This window comes from Anabrus simplex, chromosome 14 (genome assembly GCF_040414725.1).
Source record: "Anabrus simplex isolate iqAnaSimp1 chromosome 14, ASM4041472v1, whole genome shotgun sequence".
In the NCBI taxonomy this organism is placed as follows: Eukaryota; Metazoa; Arthropoda; class Insecta; order Orthoptera; family Tettigoniidae; genus Anabrus; species Anabrus simplex.
Window position 1 is genome coordinate 37,038,525 of NC_090278.1, and position 22,738 is coordinate 37,061,262.

The window sequence follows — 22,738 nt, forward strand, 5'->3', positions numbered from 1 at the left end:
CAGCTGTAATTCTTAGAATAGCCAATGTAAATAGGCATGGCACTAAGAGGGTTAATTAGATGGTTTTCTGTGGTTTCCCATTTTCATACTTTTCTGGGACTGTATCGTAATTAAAGCCATAGCCACTAATTTCCCATCCTCGACATGTTAGTATGATGTTAAACCACTAAAAAAAACAAAAAGGAAAAAGCCCAGCATTTGCTTGGTGTGAAAACAGGAAACTACAGAAAACTATCTTCAGGGCTGCTGAGAGTGGGGTTCAAACCTACTATCTCACGGGTGTAAGCTGACAGCTACAACATGACCCAAACCACATCATCAACTTGCTAGGTTATTTATGAATCGTATCATAAGCAAAGTGCTTAAGCTGTGTCCAAGTAGGGGAGGGAAAATCAGATTGTTTTGAGACCAAAAGAGGAGTCCAGCAGGGAAGTGCTTTGTCACCACTGCTGTTCATCGTCATGGGTCAGATCATAAAATCCATCAAAGTACATTGCAAAGAACCTAAGACTCTAATATTTGCAGATGATGTTCTAATCTGGGGAGAAAATGAAGCAGAAGTACAAGAGAAACTAAATTTTTGGAAGGGCAAGTTTAAAGAATGTGGACTAAACATCAGTAAAACAAAAACTGTTGAAATGACTAACAACAGGAAAAGCACAGATTCAAACATTTTCCTGGAGGGAACTCTATTGCAGTCTGTTTCTAACTTCAAATACCTTGGAAGTATAATTTCAAAAGATAACACAGTAAACCAAGAAATACTCAATAGGACTCAGAAAGCTTCTCAATTTTATTTTCAAGTGAGAAATCTACCCTGGGATAAAATATACAGATTGATCATGTTTAAACCTGCTTCATCCCATTTCTCACATATGGACTGTTATGAAGGGATAACAAGACTAATAGCAAATTCCAATCAACATAAAGAAAATTCTTCAGAATGATGAACCAAAAGACCAGGAAGGACAAGATTAGAAATAAAAAAAACAGGAAGGAGCTGGCATCAAAGTACCTGTTTGTTACCGAGCTTTTAGGAAGACACAGGATACAATGGTTTGGAGATGTTATGAGGATGGACAGAACGAGAACAGCAAGGAATTACTTTGACAGAGAAGTGAAAGGGGAGAGGCCAGTTGGGAAGCCAAGGAATTGATGGATAGACACAGTGAAATCAGAGATCAGTAAGAGGAATGCCAAGTGGGAAGACATAGAGGAACAGAAACTATACTCTGACAGGGAGAAGTGGCAAAAGCTTGTACATCACACCCAGGAAACTGGGGCTGGAAAATGATGATGATGGCTACCTGCACTTGTGAAGGAGGTTAACTAAACAGAAAGGACAGCTCTATAAGTACAGAAGGCACTATAAATAGAGAACAAATAATCCCAGACCAATAAATAACACCACCTCAGCCTGATGACTGTTTTGCTTGGATACAGTTTACTATTCATTTAAGGAAGAATTTCAAGACTTGTCAAGAATGCAGGCATCAGAGATGAAGTTCTTGATGTCTACTATTCAGAAGAACAAGATGGACAAGTTAAGAAATGAGGAGGAAAAGCAGGAAGCTGCGATTAGGAAATCTCTACTACAGTAGAAAGATTCAGTACATCCTGACTATACAGGTTTGGTCATGTGATGAGGATGGAGCATAAGAGAACAGCCACCGGGCGAGTTGGCCACGTGGTTTGGAGATAGTGGGTTCGAACCCCACTGTCAGCAGCCTTGAAGATGGTTTTGCATGGTTTGCCATTTTTGCACCAGGCAAATGCTCAGGCTGTGCCTTTCCACTCCTAGGCCTTTCCTACCCCATCGTCGCCATAAGACCCATCTGTGTCGGTGCGACGTAAAGCCAATTAAAAAAAGAACAGCCTGGGTGCACTTGGAAAGAGAGTTGGATGAAAAACTTGCAGACTGGCATTGCAGCTAGGGTAACTGAAACTGGATGATGTCATGAAGAACAAGACATTCATGAATACAAGAGATTGGAAGATGCATATGAACAGTACCAGGAAAAATGGAACTGGAAATCAATGATGATGAAGGAACAAATTTGTATCGAGGGAGACTGAAAGTAATATACAGGGTGTTTCAAAATGAATATTGAGGTTTTAAGTCTCTGTAGTGTTTATTACATTGAGCTTATATTTGTTTTGTTTTTTATAATTTTGCTTTACGCTGCACAGACACAGATAGACCTTATAGCGACAATGGGAGAGGAAAGGCCTAGGTGTTGAAAAGAAGCGGTCGTGGCTTTAATTATGATACAGTCCCAGCATTTGCCTGGTGTGAAAATGGGAAACCACAGAAAACCATCTTCAGGGCTGCCGACAGTGGGGTTCGAATCCACTATCTCCTGGATGCAAGCTCACAGCTGCACGGCCAACTCGCCCAGTGCTTACATTTGTAAATAATATATCAAGTGAATGAGCAACTCAAACAGTTTGTCCTACAAGTGTTCAATGTGAGCACCATTCGTGACATGGCACATATCGAGTCGATAGCCGAGTTCGTCTCACACCTTGCTTAGTGTGTCTGGAGTAATTGTTCCTCTTTATAATTCTCCACACCAATGTTACCAGATCTGCTCCAGACTGATTTCTCGGGGCTGCGCGTGAAGGACTCTCACACTCATTCAATATGTGCTTCCTTTACTGGTTGTGCGGCACTCTTCCCTTTGCAAAGACAGCTGGTGCCTTCAAACTTATGATACCATCTACGGATGTCATTATAACTTGGAGGATTACAATAGAGCTTAATATGTGCACTGTAACTACAGATTCATTCCTTGCAAACTGTAAAATACAAAAAAGCTTTCTATTCCCCAGTCGCCAACTTAGCTACTTTTAAAGATAAAAATTTCATGATGTTCCGTATTGAAATAACAAATAATGTTGTTCAACCTATTCAATACAAATAAATAAGAAATGTAGAGTTATGTTTCTATTTAATTATAAGCAGAAGCGGTACCGGTTTTGCCGGGCTGAGTGGCTCAGACGGTTGAGGCGCTGGTCTTCTGACCCCAACTTGGCAGGTTCGATCCTGGCTCAGTCCGGTGGTATTTGAAGGTGCTCAAATACATCAGCCTCGTGTCGGTAGATTTACTGGCACGTAAAAGAACTCCTGTGGGACTAAATTCTGGCACCTCAGCATCTCCAAAAACCGTTAAAAGAGTACTTAGTGGGACGTAAAGCAAATAACATTATTATTATTATTAGGTACCGGTTTCGACCCCAATCTGGGTCATCATCAGCTGAATAAAATGCAAAAAACAATGCATAGGTAAATAAGAAATTAAAGAATGAGTCTTTCACAAAAACTGCTGAAGAGGCAAAATAAGATGATGGGGATTGGCACTGTGCAATTTTAAATAGTGAAAACTAGAAGAAGTAGAAGGTCAGTCACTTATATGAATTAAGGCGCGATCTTCTGAATAGTAGCACAACACACGCAAAGTTCGGCACTCTCTCCAAATGTTTACGAGAAGAGGCCAGGCACAAAGTCACAACATAATTTAATGACTATGAAGTCCAAAATAGTGTAGAAATCGAAGACGAGTCGCTTGATTGAAGCGAATCGCTAGCTCCTGAAGATCAGCGCAACACAATCAATGTCCAGCACTGTGCTTTCAAATGCCGATGGAACTCGGTGAATAGCCTGATGATCTAGTCTGTACTTGTTTTGGTTGCAAAAATGTGTGTATATATATATATATATATATAAATAATAATAATTTAATATAATTGAAGTATGTAACTAGACACAGGAACCCGTGCATATGGAAAGGAAAGAGCACTTGTAGAATAAACGGTTTGAATTGCTCTTTTGTTTGATATATTATTTATAATTGTAAGTTCAATGTAATAAGTACTACAGAGCCTTAAAACTCTGATGTTTATTTTGAAATGCCCTGTATTCTAGGAGGCATATTACATGCACATAAAAGGGAAATATGCAACTAAAACCAGGCCAGTGACAAAGAAGTGCTAAAATTGAATTCAGGCAGCAGAAAATGAGATTCTGAGAAATACCAAATGGTCATAATTGAATTTTCCCTACTTAACTACGTCCATGTGGAAAACCTGCAGTTGTATGAACATGAAACTTAATCCAGACATTGTCAAGGACATGTGGAAGAGAATGTCCAATTAAGCACTTTAAATGTGTTGCCATATTATGCAATATGACTGGTTGATATGGACATATCATCCATCAGACTGCAAAGTGAGCTCAAAATGGTGTCTATCACCTTTCAGAACAGTCTAAAAATGTAGACGAGCATTATGCACGGCTGTGTGAAGCATTTCCGTGAATATGCCTGCTACCTCTCTTGATATGCTTCTCTTTAGATCAGCACCTGTATGAACATTCCCTTGATAAACCTTGTCCTTTAGGTAGCCCCACAACCAGAAATCACAAGGATTCAGTTTAGGTAACGAGAGTGGCTAAGCTTTTGGAAACGATTTGCTAAGAATTAACTTCTTGTCAAATGTGTTACAAAGAATCTCTTGAACTGGTTGGTTGATGTGTGGCTGAGCCTCATCATGCATAAAAACAGTGGTATCCAATACATCTCTCTCTTGTAGGGCAGGTATCACACGTTGGCAAAGCATATCGCAGTAATGTTGGCCAGTCACGCTGCACATCCTAGGACCATTACAAGGATGAAAATGTCCATTAACCCACATCACACAGTCACACATTCACTATGCAAAGGCAATTCATGCACATGGATTGGAGGAGATGCTCTCCACACTCAGCAGTACAGTAGTGTGTGTTCACTGCAGCCGTAAGCATCAGTATGCTTTGTCACTCCATAAAATGGTCCACTTGTTGTGATTATTGGGATTTGATTATTTGGACTCGGAAGACGGCGATGAATTATGTATGTAAAGTATTTATTCATTTGTTTGTTTTGGTTTCTCCTCAGTATGTGAATTTTGGAATTGTTTGATTTGTTTGAAGTTAATATGATTTTAAGATTATTTGATTGTCATGGTAATTCTGGTGCATACTGTACCACACGTGCCACATCGGCGTGGGATATTTCCGGTTTTGTAAAGTTGCTCAAGACTTCCTAAATGTTCTTTGTCAGCACCATTTTTTTCTGCGCTCCTATTGGAGAAAATAAAAGTAAATGTGATTGGTAGGCGAAGGAAAACATTGTACGCTCACTGGCTGTAGTAAGATTTCATAATTTCCGGAGAGAAGCGTTGTCGCTGGAGCCTTGCTCTGCGAGGGCGTCCTTTCGTTTTGACCACTGAAGGGAACGGTCACCTTCCAAGGTACGGGTCTTCTTGGCCCTGCCATCCGGTAAGCACTTGATTATTTTTTAACTTTTCAGGTATTCAGTTTCAGATGTAGTGTTTCATTTAATTTATCTTGCCGGAGCGTACCCGTGTTTCCTTCTGCTTCCAAATGTTATCATTATGACTTAGCCGTTTCGGTAAGTCACCTCACTTTGTTAAGAGATAGTGGCGCGTGTGGTACAGTATGCACCAGAATTACCATGACAATCAAATAATCTTAAAATCATATTAACTTCAAACAAATCAAACAATTCCAAAATTCACATACTGAGAAGAAACCAAAACAAACAAATGAATAAATACTTTACATACATAATTCATCGCCGTCTTCCGAGTCCAAATAATCGAATCCCAATAATCACAACATTCTTCAACCCTTGCGAAGAAGCAAAGAGCGAAGTGAACACATTGCTCTTTGTCCCATTGTATCAGCTGCTGTGCACTATGAATCTTGTAGGAACACCATTTCAGAATGGTTTGAAGCACCTTCAAAATAATGGAAGTGGGTCAAGGAAGTTTGAGCTGTCATGACACAACTCATGCACTGCTTCACTACTGGGGTTTCGTACAGCATTGTCTGACATAGCAACAACAATTTCTTCAACCATCTGTTGGGCAAACCATCATTGGTCTCTTCCCGGAGTCACACCCAACTCTCCAGTTTCTTCAAGATTTTCCATCGTGTCCTTAATGTAGGCCCCTTCGTAGCCCTCTCATCTGGTGATATTCTTGAAGTGCAGTTGCAGCGCTGTTTTGATAAAAGAGCTTCACGAATAACACCCTATTTTTTTTTTCCCAATGTTGACTGTTCGCCGACTGCACTGCACACTGGTCTGTACAAGCTATGGACACCTGTGTATGATAATGACACTTGGTGGGCAGTCATGGTACTAATGGACAATGTTGACATTGTACATCTTAAGAGCACATACTCTGGACATTATTCCTACCACATATGGTACCTGTACTATTTCCTGCCTAGCATGAGTTGTGTAGGGAAAGTTTAGTTATAACCACTCGGTATATTGGTGGTAGTAAAAGGGGTGGGGGGAGAGATTTAAGAAAAGGTAGAAATGGTGAAAACATTGTGATGAAAGGGAGAAAATTAGACTAAGATAGTTTGAACATAAAATAAAGAACAATATGTGAATTGGATTAAAGCCACTTATATAAATTTAGCAAAGCCAAGCTTTCTGCCAGACTGCATTGGCATACATCAAGGCATGTGACTTCTATGCTCGACTTGTAAGAGAAGCCATAGAGGTAGAGCCGCACCTGAAGAACATCAACAAGGAAGACGGCTTTGAGTTATCAAATACATGGAGACCTATAATCCAGAAATACTTGCAAACACCACTATGGTACAGCGTGATGCAGTCAAGAAACTGTCGACAGAGGGCGGTGAATAAGTACCCCCCCAACCACCACAGAACAGCGCGACGATCCCTGAGTCCAATTAGTGGAGGCCGTGGATAGTATGGTTGTGATATCTACATTCCTTCAAAGAATTTCTTTGCTCATTGTCGGAGGCAAACCTTCACATGCCCTGATGAAGGCCAATGCAATTTGGCAGAAACCTCGGCTTAGCTAAATATATAAGTGGCTTTAATCCAGTTCTCATATTTATTTTTTTATTTTAATATAATGAGCCACAAAAACCTATGTTCATTAAATTGTTTGAACGTATTGAATAATAAAATAATCATTGTATGGCCTCAGCTACCATGTGAAGACATTTTAATTTGATGCCATCTGGCTGTCTGCTTGTCAATTTTGATGTTCTGTTTTACTCTAGGCCTACTATATGGTAGAGTAAACCGAATCTCTCTTGGGCATCTAAGGCTGAGTTTTAATCAATTTTGTTGGGTATACACCAAGTATGTCACCAGAGATCTTTTACATGCCAGCACCGTACGGCATGGAGTGTCGAATGTACTTTTTTTGCCCTTCAAAAATCCAACTAACTCTGCTGGGTTTGAACCTGCTATGTTGGGACCTCCCACTGATTCACAGAGGTAGCTAATGTAATGAATGAATAAATGAATCAACATTGAATGAATGAATGAATGAAAATGAAGGAAGAATGAACAAACAAACTATGGAATTACAAATGAAAAACAAGGGAGCCTAGGGAATATGCACATTACAATGGATGGGTTTGGTACGGAATAGTAAGATAATGGGACTTTTAATAGAACATGGCAGTGGATGAGGAGTGGTGGGAATGAAGACAGATGGGTGTGGTTGAATGGTCAGCACAGTGGCCTTCGTGCGTGCGAGAGAGAACACATGCCTTAACACAATGACTGCGGCCAGCAGTTGTTGACGGGCCCCGGAGATCTCCATTTTTACATACGGGCATTGTTTGTAGCATGTTGTGCTATCTATTCGGTATGAATATAACCCCTTTCAATCATGTCTTGGAGTAGAGGGACCGTAGATTTTAGTGTCGATATAAGTTTTTAACTGTATGGTCTTTCTAGCTATGGAAACTTCATATATACATGGGTGTTCTTACGCGCCGAGAATCATTGCACAATGACAACGTGCCCTATGTGACGACAAAGTATTTCAACATTTATATGCAGATTCATTGTCTGATGTGCCACATGGATGATGAGCCCTGAGAATTCTTGTAGTTTCTTAGCTGATGATAGGTGACAGCCGACAGTAGGTGACGGGCTACGATAATTCTTGCTTTTATGCACCTCATATTTTCTTTACTGTTGTTGAAATTTTGGGCAAGATTAGGAGTTCCAAACGGTGTAGTCATGGAATATAAATTATCACTGCATCTTTCTATCTTTAAACCTTCATGTGTTTAACAAAATAATGTCGGATATATAGAGCTATTCCCTGGAGCTCTGGTGTAGATGTCAACATGGCGCGGCATATTGAGTTGCCGACGGCTACCGATAATTGTGACTGATTATGTACAGAGCAGTTATAATAGGTACCAAATAACAGTGAATTAGATATTTCTAATGATTAATGGCTAACACTAAATGAGGAGTAGCTGTAAAGAGAAATCCTTTTATACTTGAATACATACTACACTCTGCTCTGAAAGACTATTAAATGGAGCCACAAACGGTACTGCTTTGAAAGGTATCACACTGTACAGACAACTAAACAACCTAGTGAGTACATGTCCCAAATTTGATGTCAATATCTTGAATACTTTTTGAGGTACAGTAGTTTGAGTGCAGCAGTGTAATTTCATTTTTGGAGGCTTGAATTATTGGGGTAGCAGCCTCCGTTCAGGGTCCGTCATCAGTGTGTTAATACTCATCTTCATTTACAAAAAATAAATCATGCTACCAAGGATTTGATTAACATCCACTGGAACCAGTGTTGGTTTCATATCAGATATGTCAACAAGTGAGCAATTTACACTCTGCAGATCTTGATTGAGAAGCATCATAGCCATCAATCTGGAGAAAGCCTTTGCATTCCTTCAAACACTGCAACAACAAAATGTTCCTGAGGTGTATGTGAAGATGATCCAAGATATGTACCTACGTCCATGTACTATGTCAAAACCACCACAGGTGTTTTGGATAGTTTCTGTGTTGATGTTGGTGTACATCAGGGGTCAGCACTGAGCCCGGCACTGTTCAACATTGCCATTAACTACCTGACAAAGCAGGACCACACTTTATGCAGACGATATTGTTTTGGTTGGTTGGTGAGTCATGTCAGGAGGTTGAGGCAGTCTTGGAATGATGACAAGTAATACTAGAGGTAAATGGATTAACATTAAGTTGCAGGAAGACAGAGTATATGTTCTTCAACTTTGTGCAGCCAGGGCAAGCGGGCCCCCACAACACCGTCTTCCTTGTGGGAGAATGACTGATGATGACCGACACAAGTTCAAATATCTTGGATCAGTCATCACAACTGATGGTAATATCGATGCAGATATAACGCACCGCATCAGTGTTGGTTGGATGAAATGGTAGTCTCTTACTGGTGTTCTGTATCATAAGCAGAAGCCAGTCAGATTAAAGGGCCAAGTGTACAAAACTACTGTCTGGCCTGCCCTCATGTACGGTTCCGAATGTTGGGCAAGGTAGAAAAAGCACGACCATTGAATCCATGTCACAGAGATGCGGATGTTGGGATGGTCAGCGGGCGTCGCACTGCATGACAAAGTGTTAAAGTTGTGTCCATCAGTGACAAGATGGAGAAAAACCTGCTCTGCTGGTATGGTCACGTCAGAAAAAGAAATGAACACCATTTGGTACAGAAAGCTCTTGCCATCAAAGAGCTGTTGACAGTTTCAAATACCTAGGGATCGAATTAATGCAGAATACAAGGTTGGACATGGGTGAAACAGGGCACTGCATTCCACCAAAGTTGAGTTTCCTGGCTTTATAATTTGAATGACTGTCAAAATATGTTAAGAAAGAAGCCATACTTTCCAGTATCAACTCAGTTAAATATTCTAAATATCTGAGTGTGATTTGCTTTCAAGAATGCAACATGTCAATCTTTGTTTAATAATGTGATTTTTACAGGCATGTTGAAAATACACAGCCTGTTTCCAGTCATTCGACCGGGTCAGAAATGGAATGAATGAAGCCACCATCTAGCGGTGAAGATAGGAAATGTGCCGGCTGCACTCCTCTGGGGCAATGATTAATGACTGACAGATGAAATGAAATGTTAATGGAGAGTGTTGCTGGAATGAAAGATGACAGGGAAAACTGGAGTACCCAGAGAAAAACCTGTCCCGCCTCCGCTATGTCCAGCACAAATCTCACATGGAGTGACCAGGATTTGAACCACGGTATCCAACCAGAGTGTAAGAAACCTGGTCTGGAATAAGGAAGTACCAAGGAAGTGTAAAGAGATAATGTACAAAATGTAATATGCACCCATATTGACTTCCGCAGCTAAGACCTAGACAATGACAAGTAGGGAGGAGAGTAGAATTCAAGTCAGTGAAATTAAATACCTAAGAAGTACAAGACAAGGAAAGGCAGATTGAGAAACGAAGATGTGAGAAAGGTGATCGGAATGGAAAACCTAAATTAGAAAATTGATAGGAGTAAACTAAGATGGTATGAACATGTGAAGAGGTTGGAAAAATAACACCAAAACAGATGATGGAGGTGAAGTTCGAATGAAAAAGAGCGAGAAAGAGACCCAGAACAAGGTGGATCGATTCAATAAAGAGGATTGCAGGAAGAAGAAACCTGGAATGGGACAAAATGATGGAAAAGGAATGGTGGAAAGAGAGAGGAATGTGGAAATGTTCATTAAATGCTCCAACTGGCAACAACTGGATAAGGGGGAAAGGAGGACTATGATGCAACTATTACACTTTGACCAACGTAGCAGTCCATAATTGTGGGAGAAAAGAAAACTAGGCTCTGATTTGGGATAGCTGATACAGGACTAGAAATGAGATACTTTCCAGAAAAAGAACTGCGAGACAATCATGCTATCGTATAATTATCATCATGGTTTGGTTCGGAATTTACACCTTGAATCTTCAAATGTTGCTAGGTATATTCTAGCCCAAGCATGGAGTATGTTATAAGAAGTGTACTACAGAGATGATGATTAAGATATAACTAATGGGAAACATCTCAATAATGTCGGAGAGTTTACTTACTTCTATTCTTTTATTTACTTCTTCTTTTTCATCCATTTCCTTTTCCAAAATCTCTCTGGGTAGGGTAGTGTAGCAAAGCCCTCCACCCTGCTTGATCTCTCCATCACTACTCTTCTAGCACTATATTTGCTATTGACTCCTCTAGTTTCAATACAGTCCATCACAGAGCTCCAGTTTAGTTACTTATTAAACAAAATAAGAGCTAATAGCAGAAGTAAAAGAGAGAAGAATTAACCAAGCCAAGACAGCCTTCAGTTAGAGAGTGAAGCTCTTCGTGTCTAACAACTTGATGTTTTATTTGCTACCTGCTTAATGTCGCACCAACACATTGAAGGCTTTTGGCGATGGAGGGATGGGAAAAGGCTAGGATTGGGAAGGTAGCAGCCATGGCCTTAATTAAGGCACAGCCCCAGCATTTGCCTGGTGTGAAAATGGGAAAACACTAAAAACCATCCTCAGGGATGCTGATTGTAGGATTCGAACCCACTATCTCCCGAATGCAAGCTCACAGCTGCGTGATCGTAACCGCACGGCCAACTCGCTCAGTATAAGGTGTTATAGAAGGTTGTTGAAGATATCCTGGGCAGACAGGGTAAGCAGGAAAAAAGCACAGTACTGGGAAGAATAGGAGACACATTATGTCTGACAAAGTAGACAAGGAAAACAAGGAATGTCTGGATTGGACACACAAGGTAGCATGGAAGTCTACTAGCCACTATCTTGGTGGTGGGCTCTGTAGAGGGAAGAAGTTATAAGGGCAGCCCTTGGCTGAACTACATAGGATAACCAGTGATGGAGTCGGGCTGCCAATCTTGCGTAGAGCTGGGGAGATCGGAACAAGACTAGAACTACTCAAGAATTGCAGCCAACCAACATGAGGTTTGACAAACTTAGACTATGATGATGATGATGATTAGACTCAGACAGATTTTTTTCTTCAGCAAATTTCTCTGTTTTTTAAAAAGAATTTGGAATTTTTCTACAGAAAATTAACTTTTTGAGTTTTCCTGAAATTGATGAGCATTTACACATCATCCAAAGAAATTAATCTAACCTCCAACAACAGGCTAGTATTGTATTTATCAGCAAGAGGCATTAATACTCTTGAGTGTAGCATCATTAAACCTACCCTAAATTAATTTGTAACATTTATATGTTTTTAAAAAATTACAGTAAATATTACTATAGATTTACTGAATATTATTTTATGTGATATTAGATAAAATATCTGTGTTAAGTATTTATTTATTTTCTTGCATTTCCAATGCAAATCTTATTTAACATCAGGTAAATATTGTGCAACATTTATTCTTTTCACAACACTGCTGATATAAATTGCTTGTATTACAGCAATGACACAAAAAAAATTGCAAAGAAATGTAGTTTTTCAAGGAGATAATATTTAAGTTACACATTAAAGTTCATATTTCCTTTGAAACATTCCACAGTTAAGGGTGATTGTGCACTGCATCAAAGAGTAAAATATCTAAAAAATCTGGAATAATACAAAATATGAAGACAAGAATGGTCTTAAAAAATGAAGGTTTAAAAGTTTATATAAGAATAAAACCCTAACACATCTGTTGATAGTCGAAGTGCTACCGAAGTCATGTTCTGGACAGTACGCCGCCATTAATTTCGCAGCAATAGCATAGCGCAAGGTAGGGTTAGGTCGGGGTTTTTTTTGTTTTGCCAACCTGTCTCCATCTTGCGAGCCCTCCCCATCGCTGGAAGCGCTCGAGCCCTGTTTCACCAGGTGGCGAACATCGTCAGGCAAAACCTCCTCACTTCTGTGGACGGTAAATGAAGTTTTGCCTTTTCGCCCGAAACCTAACCTACGTTTGCGACCTGCATCGAAGGTGCCGGCCACGAGAGAAGAGATAGAGAGATAGATTGCAATATACATTTCAATCTTCTGTACTTGATAATGCAATATAATGTAAATAATTGTTTAGTATTTGGAGTGACAAAGAGAAGAAAACATATCTAAAAAGTAATTTGCAGAAACAAACTAAAAAAAGATAAAAAATAAATATTTAATCTTTAAGTCAATACAGCTGGAAGCTATCCTTCAAGAGTGTTAATAAGAATAAGAAACAGTAAAAAGACACCAATCATGATACAATTAAGAAACAGTGGGAAGCATTCTTGGAATTTTTCTTGGAAAAGACAAGAACAGAAAACTAAAAAATAGCCAGTAATTGTTTGATAATTATGCATTTTGTAAGAAGTTTTCACTAGAAAACTCATTTTTATTAGAATTCCACATATTTAATTACTGCTCTTTTAGTGACCAAGAGGATCTACTGAGATTGATTTTGAACACGACATTGTGGCCATATATCAATATCCCAGCACAAATAGGTCACGATTATTCAGGAACTGTAAGGTAAATAATTAAAACATTCAAGGATCCCCTTACCTTACATGTTGTTCCAACCATTCAACTATTCTTGTATTAAGAGTAGCTTATGTTTCATTTCTGCCATTATTCAGGGCAATTTATACAGAGAAACCAAAGCAATAAAAAGTGGTATTACATTATACAATTTATAACCATTTTTAAAGTTAAAGGATTGAATACCGGTATAACTTAAGAACTGATTATCCCTTGAAAGAGAGTGGAAACCTATCAGCTCAACTTGCAGAAACAAATGAAAGGAGGAAAAAGGACTTTTACCTGTAGACTAAATTATGGTGATATTCACATTAAAAATAAAATAAAAAAAACAGTATAAATACAACTAAGATATGTAAAGCATAGTTGCACCTTACATGACCACAAGGTCTCCTATCTACTGGAAGACCTGGCAATTCAGAATTCTTAAAATGTACAAAAATTCTTTAAATTCTGTCCATTTCTGTTTCAATTTTGTTAAACTTTAACAGAACTAGAAACAAAGGCTAAAACCAGAAGAATGTTATTGTACAAAATAGTTTCAGAGCTTGTAAGGAAATGTCCAGTAATATTAACTGTATTGTTCCCTACAGATTTCAGAAAATTATCTTAGAAAACATTAGTCTGAGGATAACTTTTTATTATAGATGAGCTGATGATATACAAAAAGTGCTAGATTTCTGAGGCCATTTCTTGCTGTATAGACTCAGTATTAATAGCAATAAACCTGTAGATTGCTAACACAACTATCTTTATATGAAACAATTATTTCTTACGAGGTTTTAAAACAGTAATACGCAGATCGTGACCATGAGGCTTTGGACCAAGAAGGAGTACTTCTTCCAGTTGCTTTTCCCAGTCTCTTTAATTTATTCTGATTGACCTCTCTTGGACAACACTTGTAGTCAGGCGCAAACAAATATTAAATTTCTGGTGACCACAGAGCTTCCCATGGTTCAGAATGTTCCTTTCTCCAATATCATAATTATTTTAAGGGGTGGAAGTGCCTATCAAGATTTTTATTTTAAGTGGTGTGTAATCACAAAATCAAACCAATTCTACCTATAGAGCAATTAGGCAATTTGTGTGAAAGTTTATTTTGAGTTCCATGGAGTTATTTATGATCATAAATTTTAAAATTTGAATGAGATCTTTTTCATCAGTGATCAATATTTCTATGATATGAATGTAAAACATTACTGAATTACAGAATAAAAGCTGATGGATCACATCAATTTTGGTTACAAAAAAAAGAAAAAAGACCAACAATGCTCAAAATATATGTGATCCTAAATACATTCTAGGAATTTCACGTACATTACTAATGGGGAATTCTACTTTTTATTTTTGTATTTCAAAAAAGAAATAAATCTGCAAGGAATAATAAATAAATAGCTGGCTGAAAGAAGATTGGAAAATATTGCATTAAGGTTAGAACAGACTTTAAAACAAAACAAAATTTTTGAGATGTGGTCTTAAAGCACAAGTAAGTATTAACAGTAATAGCTGACTTCCAAGAATGCTCCCCCTTAGAGAACAAAAGACAGGTTATTAAACAATTCTCATTAAATCTAACAACAAACACTGTTATATTCAAATACAGAGAAACACCTAATGAATGAAACACACAAGTTATATATAATATATACTCTATATAAATAACAGTTCAAGTAATCAACAAGTTTAAAAAGAAACATCTTTCACCAACTAATTAAAAAATAAAAAGTACACGCACAGTACACAAAGAATATGATACAAACCACACACATATTACTAAATAAAACTAAAGAGATACGGCTAGTTACTGGCAGGGGTAGGATACACTAACTACAACACTACAGCTTCATAATATACAAGGGTCATTTCAGAAGTATTACTTGCTAGTTTATTCACATCAGTTTAAGGGAAATATTTTCCATGTAGCAGGTGAAATGGGGATCAATATTTGGCAGCTATTCAAAAAGCTACTTATACAAATGTAATAAAAACAATAATAATGTAACGTACTGATTATTTCAAGTGATAAAACCCTCCATAGACAATATTACCACTAAACATCAGTGGTAATAAACTGTAGGTCCATTCTGGCAAGTGATTACCATTGTGTGTGTCTTTAAAAAAACATAGAGAATTATCTCAACAAAGTTAGATAAGATTATAAATGGTAAAATAGATAACAGCACTATTTTGGAACAATTAAACTTAAATGTCAAAAGGTCTAACTTAATGCTATAAGGATTTCAGAGAATCTTCTTAGGAAATATTAGTCTGAGAATAAATCTTTAATTATAGAAGTGCTGCTGATATACAAGAAAAGCTAGAAATTTGGGGTCATTTCTCCCTGTACAATAAACCTATACAATTGCCTTTTCCTCTCTATATGAAGTAATCCAATATATCACAAGAATTCACTAGTGAGAACATGCGAAACATTTAATCTAGTGATATTACAGTGAATACATTTTTATTTTTAATTGAATTATTATGAATTTTTGAGTTTGGTTAAAGGAATATTTAGGGACTGAATGGTCACTGCATTTTATGTATAATTTTAACTGTAACTTACGATGTCATAATGAATACACTATTTACTTTTGTACCTTATTGTTATTATTGTCGTCAAAATTATTATTCCCGACGATGTGAAACAAAATTTTCACCATAATTCATTATTATACCTTACAATATTGTAAAATAAAAACAGTATACGTATGTTATTGTAATATTGGTGTATATCTTTCATTTAATACAATTTGTTTGTGTGTATAGTATTTCTTATTTTTTACTAATTGCTGATTATGACTATTTCTTTCTTGTAGAATCTATTGTAATTGGAGTATCTCTCCATTGTAGGCTGTATTAATAACTAACTAAATAAATAAGTAAATAAATAAAATAAATAAATAAAAAGCAAATAAATAAATTCTGATCCAAAAATCTTTTAAAAATGTATACAATACCTTCACAATTATAAAAAATACATAAAATGTTCCCAAAATTGGAAATTCCTAGCAAGTTCAAAGTTTAATCTCCTTCATTCCCACTCTATATTCTCCACATATTTTTTCCCAACTCCTTTATTTCCATTCTATATTTCCCATAATTTCTTTTTGCCAATGCAGTTTTTCAAGAAAAGGTGTAAATGAAATATATTTCTTATATTCTATATTAACCCTTAACTGGTATCATTTGTCTGTGAGACGGCTGCTCAACTTTCCGGCGGCCATCCCCTCTCACTCTGGGCTCCTAATTCTTTCTCCCTTTGTGTACCTTTCAGCTGAAGTGTTGGCTCCATGTAGTGAAGGTGGCACACCGTTTGCTCTGTTTAACCTTCAGTAAAAGTGCAGTAAGTTTGCCGCACTGTCTAGCAGATGCATGATACCAGTTACCTGATATCGTTCGTGAGTCTTGTTAATCAATATTTTGGGTATATTGTGATTAATATTGTATAATATAACATTGTTATTACCGACTGTGCTTCGTCATTAATTCATACAATAGGGAGCCATGACCAGGTCCATCCAACAATCAGAATAGATTGATAATGTGGAAACACAAACTGGTTATTCTCAACGAGTTCTGAAAGCAACGGAGTTTGAAATTGGTTCAGAAAAAATGATGAAGATAATGAAATAGACAGTGATATAGATCCGGATTATGAGATAGAAAGTGATAAGGAAACAGACTCAGAATAGGAAGTAGATGATAATAATGGATGGGAGGTCATAGAAATAGGTGAAAATAACAGGTGAAAATGATCCACCACGGATGAATTTTGGACATCAAAATGTGAATTTATGCTTTGAGTTTTCCAGAAACTTTGATTCTTTCTCTGATTCTATGTTCTTTATAAAGGACTAACATAGCAGAAAAGTAAGCATTAAAAGTTTTTTCTAGATTTTTAAGAAAAATAAGAATGTCCACTTTTCTGGAGTTTCATTTTAGTATTTTTGTATTTTCTTCTGCATTTGTAATTCTTTTCTCCTAAATTTTGCTGTGACATGTTTGAAAACGTATGTTTCAACTAATTAAGTTCAATAAACAACAAAGGAGTACGAAAATATAGTACAATTTAATAATAAATTTCTGGAGTCTCACAGATGCCATGATACCACTTACGTTACAAAAGGATATAATACCAGTTGAGGGTTAATATATTGTTACATACTGACATTAGAAATTTTCAAGTTGTTTCTATGACTTCAAAGAAGCAGAAATTGTTTATGCTTTTTGTTTATGCCATTTTAGGATCTAACACAAAGTCTGCTTTTTCTAAATTCTGGATTCAAATAAACAACTTGGTCAAAGAGAGAGGAAATTATGTTCCCGCCTTCGAGAAATTAGAATCTTGCACTGTCAGCACCATTTCCCAATTCCAACAACATGAAGAACACAACAATGTATCAGTGTACTTAACCCGCGCTATATGAGATTTTCTCTAACATTATTTTTTGTTGTGATATTACTTCACAGTGATGAAAGGGAGGTGACTGTTCCCTCTTCTAGCTGAGTTTATAACTGTCATGAGTAGAGCGATTCACATTTGAAGGGTAAGCACCCCCTCCCCTAGTCAGAACAAAAGTTCCTATATATCCGTGCGCGCTGTGTGAGAGTTTCTCTCATCGCGCGACCAATGGCGTTTGTGTTATGCTGAAGTGGAGCGGAAAACTTACTCCTGTTGTACGCCTTAGTATTTGTATTATGAGCACTTCTTGTTTTTGAAAATGTTATTGTGTTCAGAAACCTTGCTTTTTACGTAAATGTTACTAGATATAATGCATGTGTGAGATTTTATTTTTTTACAACTCCAGGACGGAAGTTATTTTTATGTACATTGCATATGTTATTTTAAGTAGCAATTTCTGTCTTTAATAAACAGCTAATCATTTCATATTTATGTCCGGCCCCATGGCTAAATGCTTAGCGTGCTGGCCTTTGGTCACAAGGGTCCCGGGTTCGATTCCCGGCAGGGTCGGGAATTTTAACCATAATTGGTTAATTTCACTAGCACAGGGGGTGAGTGTATGTGTCGTCTTCATCATCATTTCATCCTCATCACAATGCGCAGGTCGCCAACGAGAGTCAAATCGAAAACCCTGCACATGGGGAGCCGAACTTGTCCTCAGACACTCCCGGCACTAAAAGCCATACGCCATTTCATTTTCTTTATTTCATTTTTATCTAAAATATATAAGGTAGAACTTGCGTTTGATTTCAGTGATAAATTTCAGCCTTAACGCCCCACAAAACTGTGAAAAATGTCACTTTTATTTTAATGTGAGAGAAAGTCTCACGCGCGACCACTCGCATTACATTTTGGCTAGCGACCACTCGCGGGTTAAAGAGCTACTGGACACAAAATAATATTTTAAGTTACTGAATTGTTTACTATGGTTCTGTGTTCACAGTGCAGTATGTTATTTGTAACAGTTAACCCTCCCATTTTTAATTATCCACAAGCCGATGTAGGGCTTTTACTACACTGTCCATGAGAGCAGCCCCAGTAGTTGAGGGAGTCTGGTATTAAATTAAATAGAAATCTTTTACTTGAGAATCCACATTTGTTGGGAAAAATAGGTCTGGGAACTAAATTTATTGGGAAAAATGGACTGGGAAAAGGTCCACCAACAAATTTTTTCACCACATGGTCTTGTGCTTGTACAAATACAACATTACGCATTTAGGAGTCGCAGAGGACTGTGCACATGAACCTACATTGTGATCACGCTTTTCATCTCCTTATCATCCAGGATCCTTGCCTGAATGGTCAGCGTAGTTGCCTTCGGTTCAGAGAGCCCCGGGTTCGATTCCCGACCAGGTCGGAGATTTTAACCTTAAATGGTTATTTCCCTTGGCTCGGAGACTAGGTGTTTTTACTGTCCCCAACTTCCCTGGAAATCACACACACAACACTGCCCTCTGCTACAAAAACATGCAGTTCCCATACACGGCAGATGCTGCCCACTCTCGTTGGAGAATCTGCCTTACAAGGGCTGCACCAAGCTAGAAATAGCCATTTGAAATTATGTTACCATAGATCTTTGAGACACTTCTGGGCAAATTTACAATGATTTTCATTTCTTTTCCATTTTTAGGAGTAGTAGATGTTATTGGAGAGTTTTAAGTGTTTTTACAACAATGGTGAATATGTAGTGTACTGTATATACTGTATATGAAATGGGTTCAGTACTAAATACTGTTAATAAATATTATGGTGTTTGGTTTTTTATATAGCCTTTGAATCTTTTGTTTCTGTAAATCTCTTCTAACTACTATAATACATACATCAAATATCTCTATTGTATTCAGTTATGCTTTCCAGCATTCAGTCTACAAGCCTTTGTGAATGAAAGACACATATCAGTGATTTAACTACACACTTTCATTATCCTGTTGGCCTCAGTTGCAATGGAATAGCAATGGGCATCTCAGGCATATTCTGTGCCATAGCCCTCCTTGTACTCATATTGTTAGGACTGCACAATCCACCAGTGGCCCCTAAACCGTTACAGTGAAGTCACTCACTGGGACTATGTGAAGTAGGATAGCATCCTCTTTCACAGAAATTTACCAAGCATGCTCAGAATGCTTCTGCTTTTTCCTTTCTTCTTTTTTGAAACAACAATTTAAAGAAGAATCACCTGAAAGTGTGACTAACCAATTCCAAAATGTTGAGCATTTCCTCTCTTATTTTATTCTGCAGTTCCTCTCACTTTCAGGAATTTGATCTGAAGACTGTTGTTTTTCCTTCACTATTGACTACATTCCATATTACCAATGATTGGAAAATATTATTGTAATCCTTTGTTCAGATAGCACTTAAAAACCAAAACCAAACCCCATGGCACTACAGCCCTTGAAGGGCCTTGGCCTACCAAGCGACCGCTGCTCAGCCCGAAGTCCTGCAGATTACGAGGTGTCATGTGGTCAGCACGACAAATCCTCTTGGCCGTTATTCTTGGCTTTCTAGACCGGTCAGATAGCACTTAGCCTATCTAAATTGCTAATAGTTATAAATTAAAAGACAGGAGAGAAAAACAATTGTATTTAATATTATAATAATTTAAGAGAATGAATGTAGTGGACAACAGTTCAAACATCTTTTGTAAACAATGTTCCATGTCCTGTGTCTATATCATTATGTGCACAGTGATAATCTGTTCTGAATTGTTCAGGAATGTAAAGCATTTTGGAAAAATAAACTGTCCATGATGATGCCATGTTACCAACATTCCCAGATTTATCCCGATGCAAGGTTTTGTTCTAGACTATGCTTTCCTGTTCGAGTGATATTGTATTTCGACTCCTCTACGAACTACTTTAGTTTCTGTACAACCTTTTGAATCACCGTCTGTACAGGGAGGTCATGCATGATCTATTCAGAATGAAACCTACATCGCAATTAAAATCCTTTTCGTGGCTTCACAGTTTCTGCAATCACAAACACCTTCACATAGGTCATTTTATGTATGAAAATCAATCCATCATTGTCTTTATTATTATAATAATTTAAAGGAAGATACGAGTAGTCAGATAGAAGCTGTTCTATTTTATAATAATAAGTACGAATATCCTAAGTATTCACATGTCTGTATATGGGTTATAACATTCTCCATATTGTAAGTACTGATCATGAACCATTTCAGATGATACCAGAAATATTTCCCCAACTTATAGTTATTCATCAATAAAATAGAAGTCATATACCAGTGTAATGACGCTCATATAAATAATGGCAATAGCAGTACCTACAACACCAATGACAAACAAATGACACCAACAACAAATACAACTAAATAATGAAAAACAGAACAAGAGAATATTATGTAAGGCCAAGAGTAAGTATTTGCAGAAAAGATATATTTTGCTGCTTTCAAAATATGTTTTAAAAATCTTTTCTGTAGCTGTAATATATATATATATATATTTTTGTTTGCTCTTGATTAAAATGAAAGAGAAAGCCTTGGTAGCCAGACCTTTCTTGAGGGATGGCTCCCCAGTCGTTCTGTGATCGCACGCCGAGGGTCTCGTACCCCCTTCTCGCGGTCGCACTATAGTGGAAAAATGTCTACTGTTACATTTTCTCTAAAAGAAAGAGAGCGGGACAAATGCCCCAAGAAAATGTCATAAATAAGGGAGCTTTACATTGGCACTTTGCTTCTTCAATTTAATATTTCATTTCAGTGAAAATCAAAGGAATTAAAAAAATTATTCTACCAGTAGGTCACATCTGTCTCCATCTAATCTCTTCAGTGTTTATACCAATATAATTTAAATGGCTCAGAACTATAAAGCAACAATAGAGAGAAACATGGCAAATGTTTGTCAACTTTCATAATTTGCTAATTGAATAACTGACTAGACATTCTAAATAAACAATGATCTTTACAGGACAATTCTGTGGATGATGGGCGTTATGTATGGTAATGTCTATAACTGATCACAAATCAATTACACGAGTAAATGTTTTAATGAGTGGTGAGAAAACTTGATCAAATTGTGATCAAATGATCAAATTGTATCTCAGGGCACAAAAACAAATTTTGGAAGGTTTTGTATGCTGTGAATATTAAAATGCTTTCCTTCATTCACTTCTTGTAGTTAGTAAATTGTTCTTTAACATAGCCATTTTTTTTCTTCATAAAATGGACTTGGCTAATTCTTTTCCAGTTTCCAAAATAACATGATCAGATAAGTGAAATATTGGATTTCTTTCAATTAACTGTTCTGTTTTAATTTAGAGTGTAGATCTAAAACACAAAGAGAAAATTCATTTCAGAGGAAGTTCAAAAATAATAGGCCTATATTTTACTTCTCTCTAATTCACATTTTTGAGGTACTCAAAGAGAGAATGGATTGTAGGGCATCTGCTTAAAAAAATAGAGCAGCAAACATTAATAACTAGGGAATTATGATTGTTTAATCAACACTTGCATTTTTAAGGGATTGGACTTGTCACTTTTAGCACAGAACTATGTAATTTCAGTTGGAACTCAAAAGTTTAAGAGAAATTATTCTCTAAAGCTAATGCTACCATTAATCTTTTTTTCAAAGCTACATAAAATGTTGCACAATGGCTCTTGTTCATACAATCACCCTGAAGATATTTTGTGCATTTAAATTTATTGATAAAGGGAACTTTCTCAGTTGGTCAGGATGTTAGAAATGGTAGTCACATGTCTTGTATGGAAAATAAATTATTCATAATAATGAAAACCAACTACACAGACATTACTTTATACAATGGTTATCCTCAACAGAGACATCTTACCATAACAATAACCTCGAGTATGTAGTATCTTATGATACGTTAAGTGTTTGTTAAGGGGAAAGCACTGCAAACATTGGAAGAGGGGGGGACAAGATCTTAAAACTGTGGAAAGCTTCAAATACTTGGAAGTGAA

The 22,738-nt window shown here is 37.1% G+C and overlaps 1 protein-coding gene across 1 annotated transcript in view; it reads right to left on the minus strand.

Annotated features, from left to right (window-relative positions):
• The window catches only part of Rim (Rab3 interacting molecule), a 738,199-nt gene that overhangs the window by 223,266 nt on the left and 492,195 nt on the right, over positions 1–22,738 (minus strand). The window contains exon 19 of the mRNA XM_068230365.1: positions 21,311–21,385. Within this exon, the coding sequence (XP_068086466.1) occupies positions 21,311–21,385 (75 nt within the window). The remainder of the gene's footprint in view (positions 1–21,310; positions 21,386–22,738) is intronic.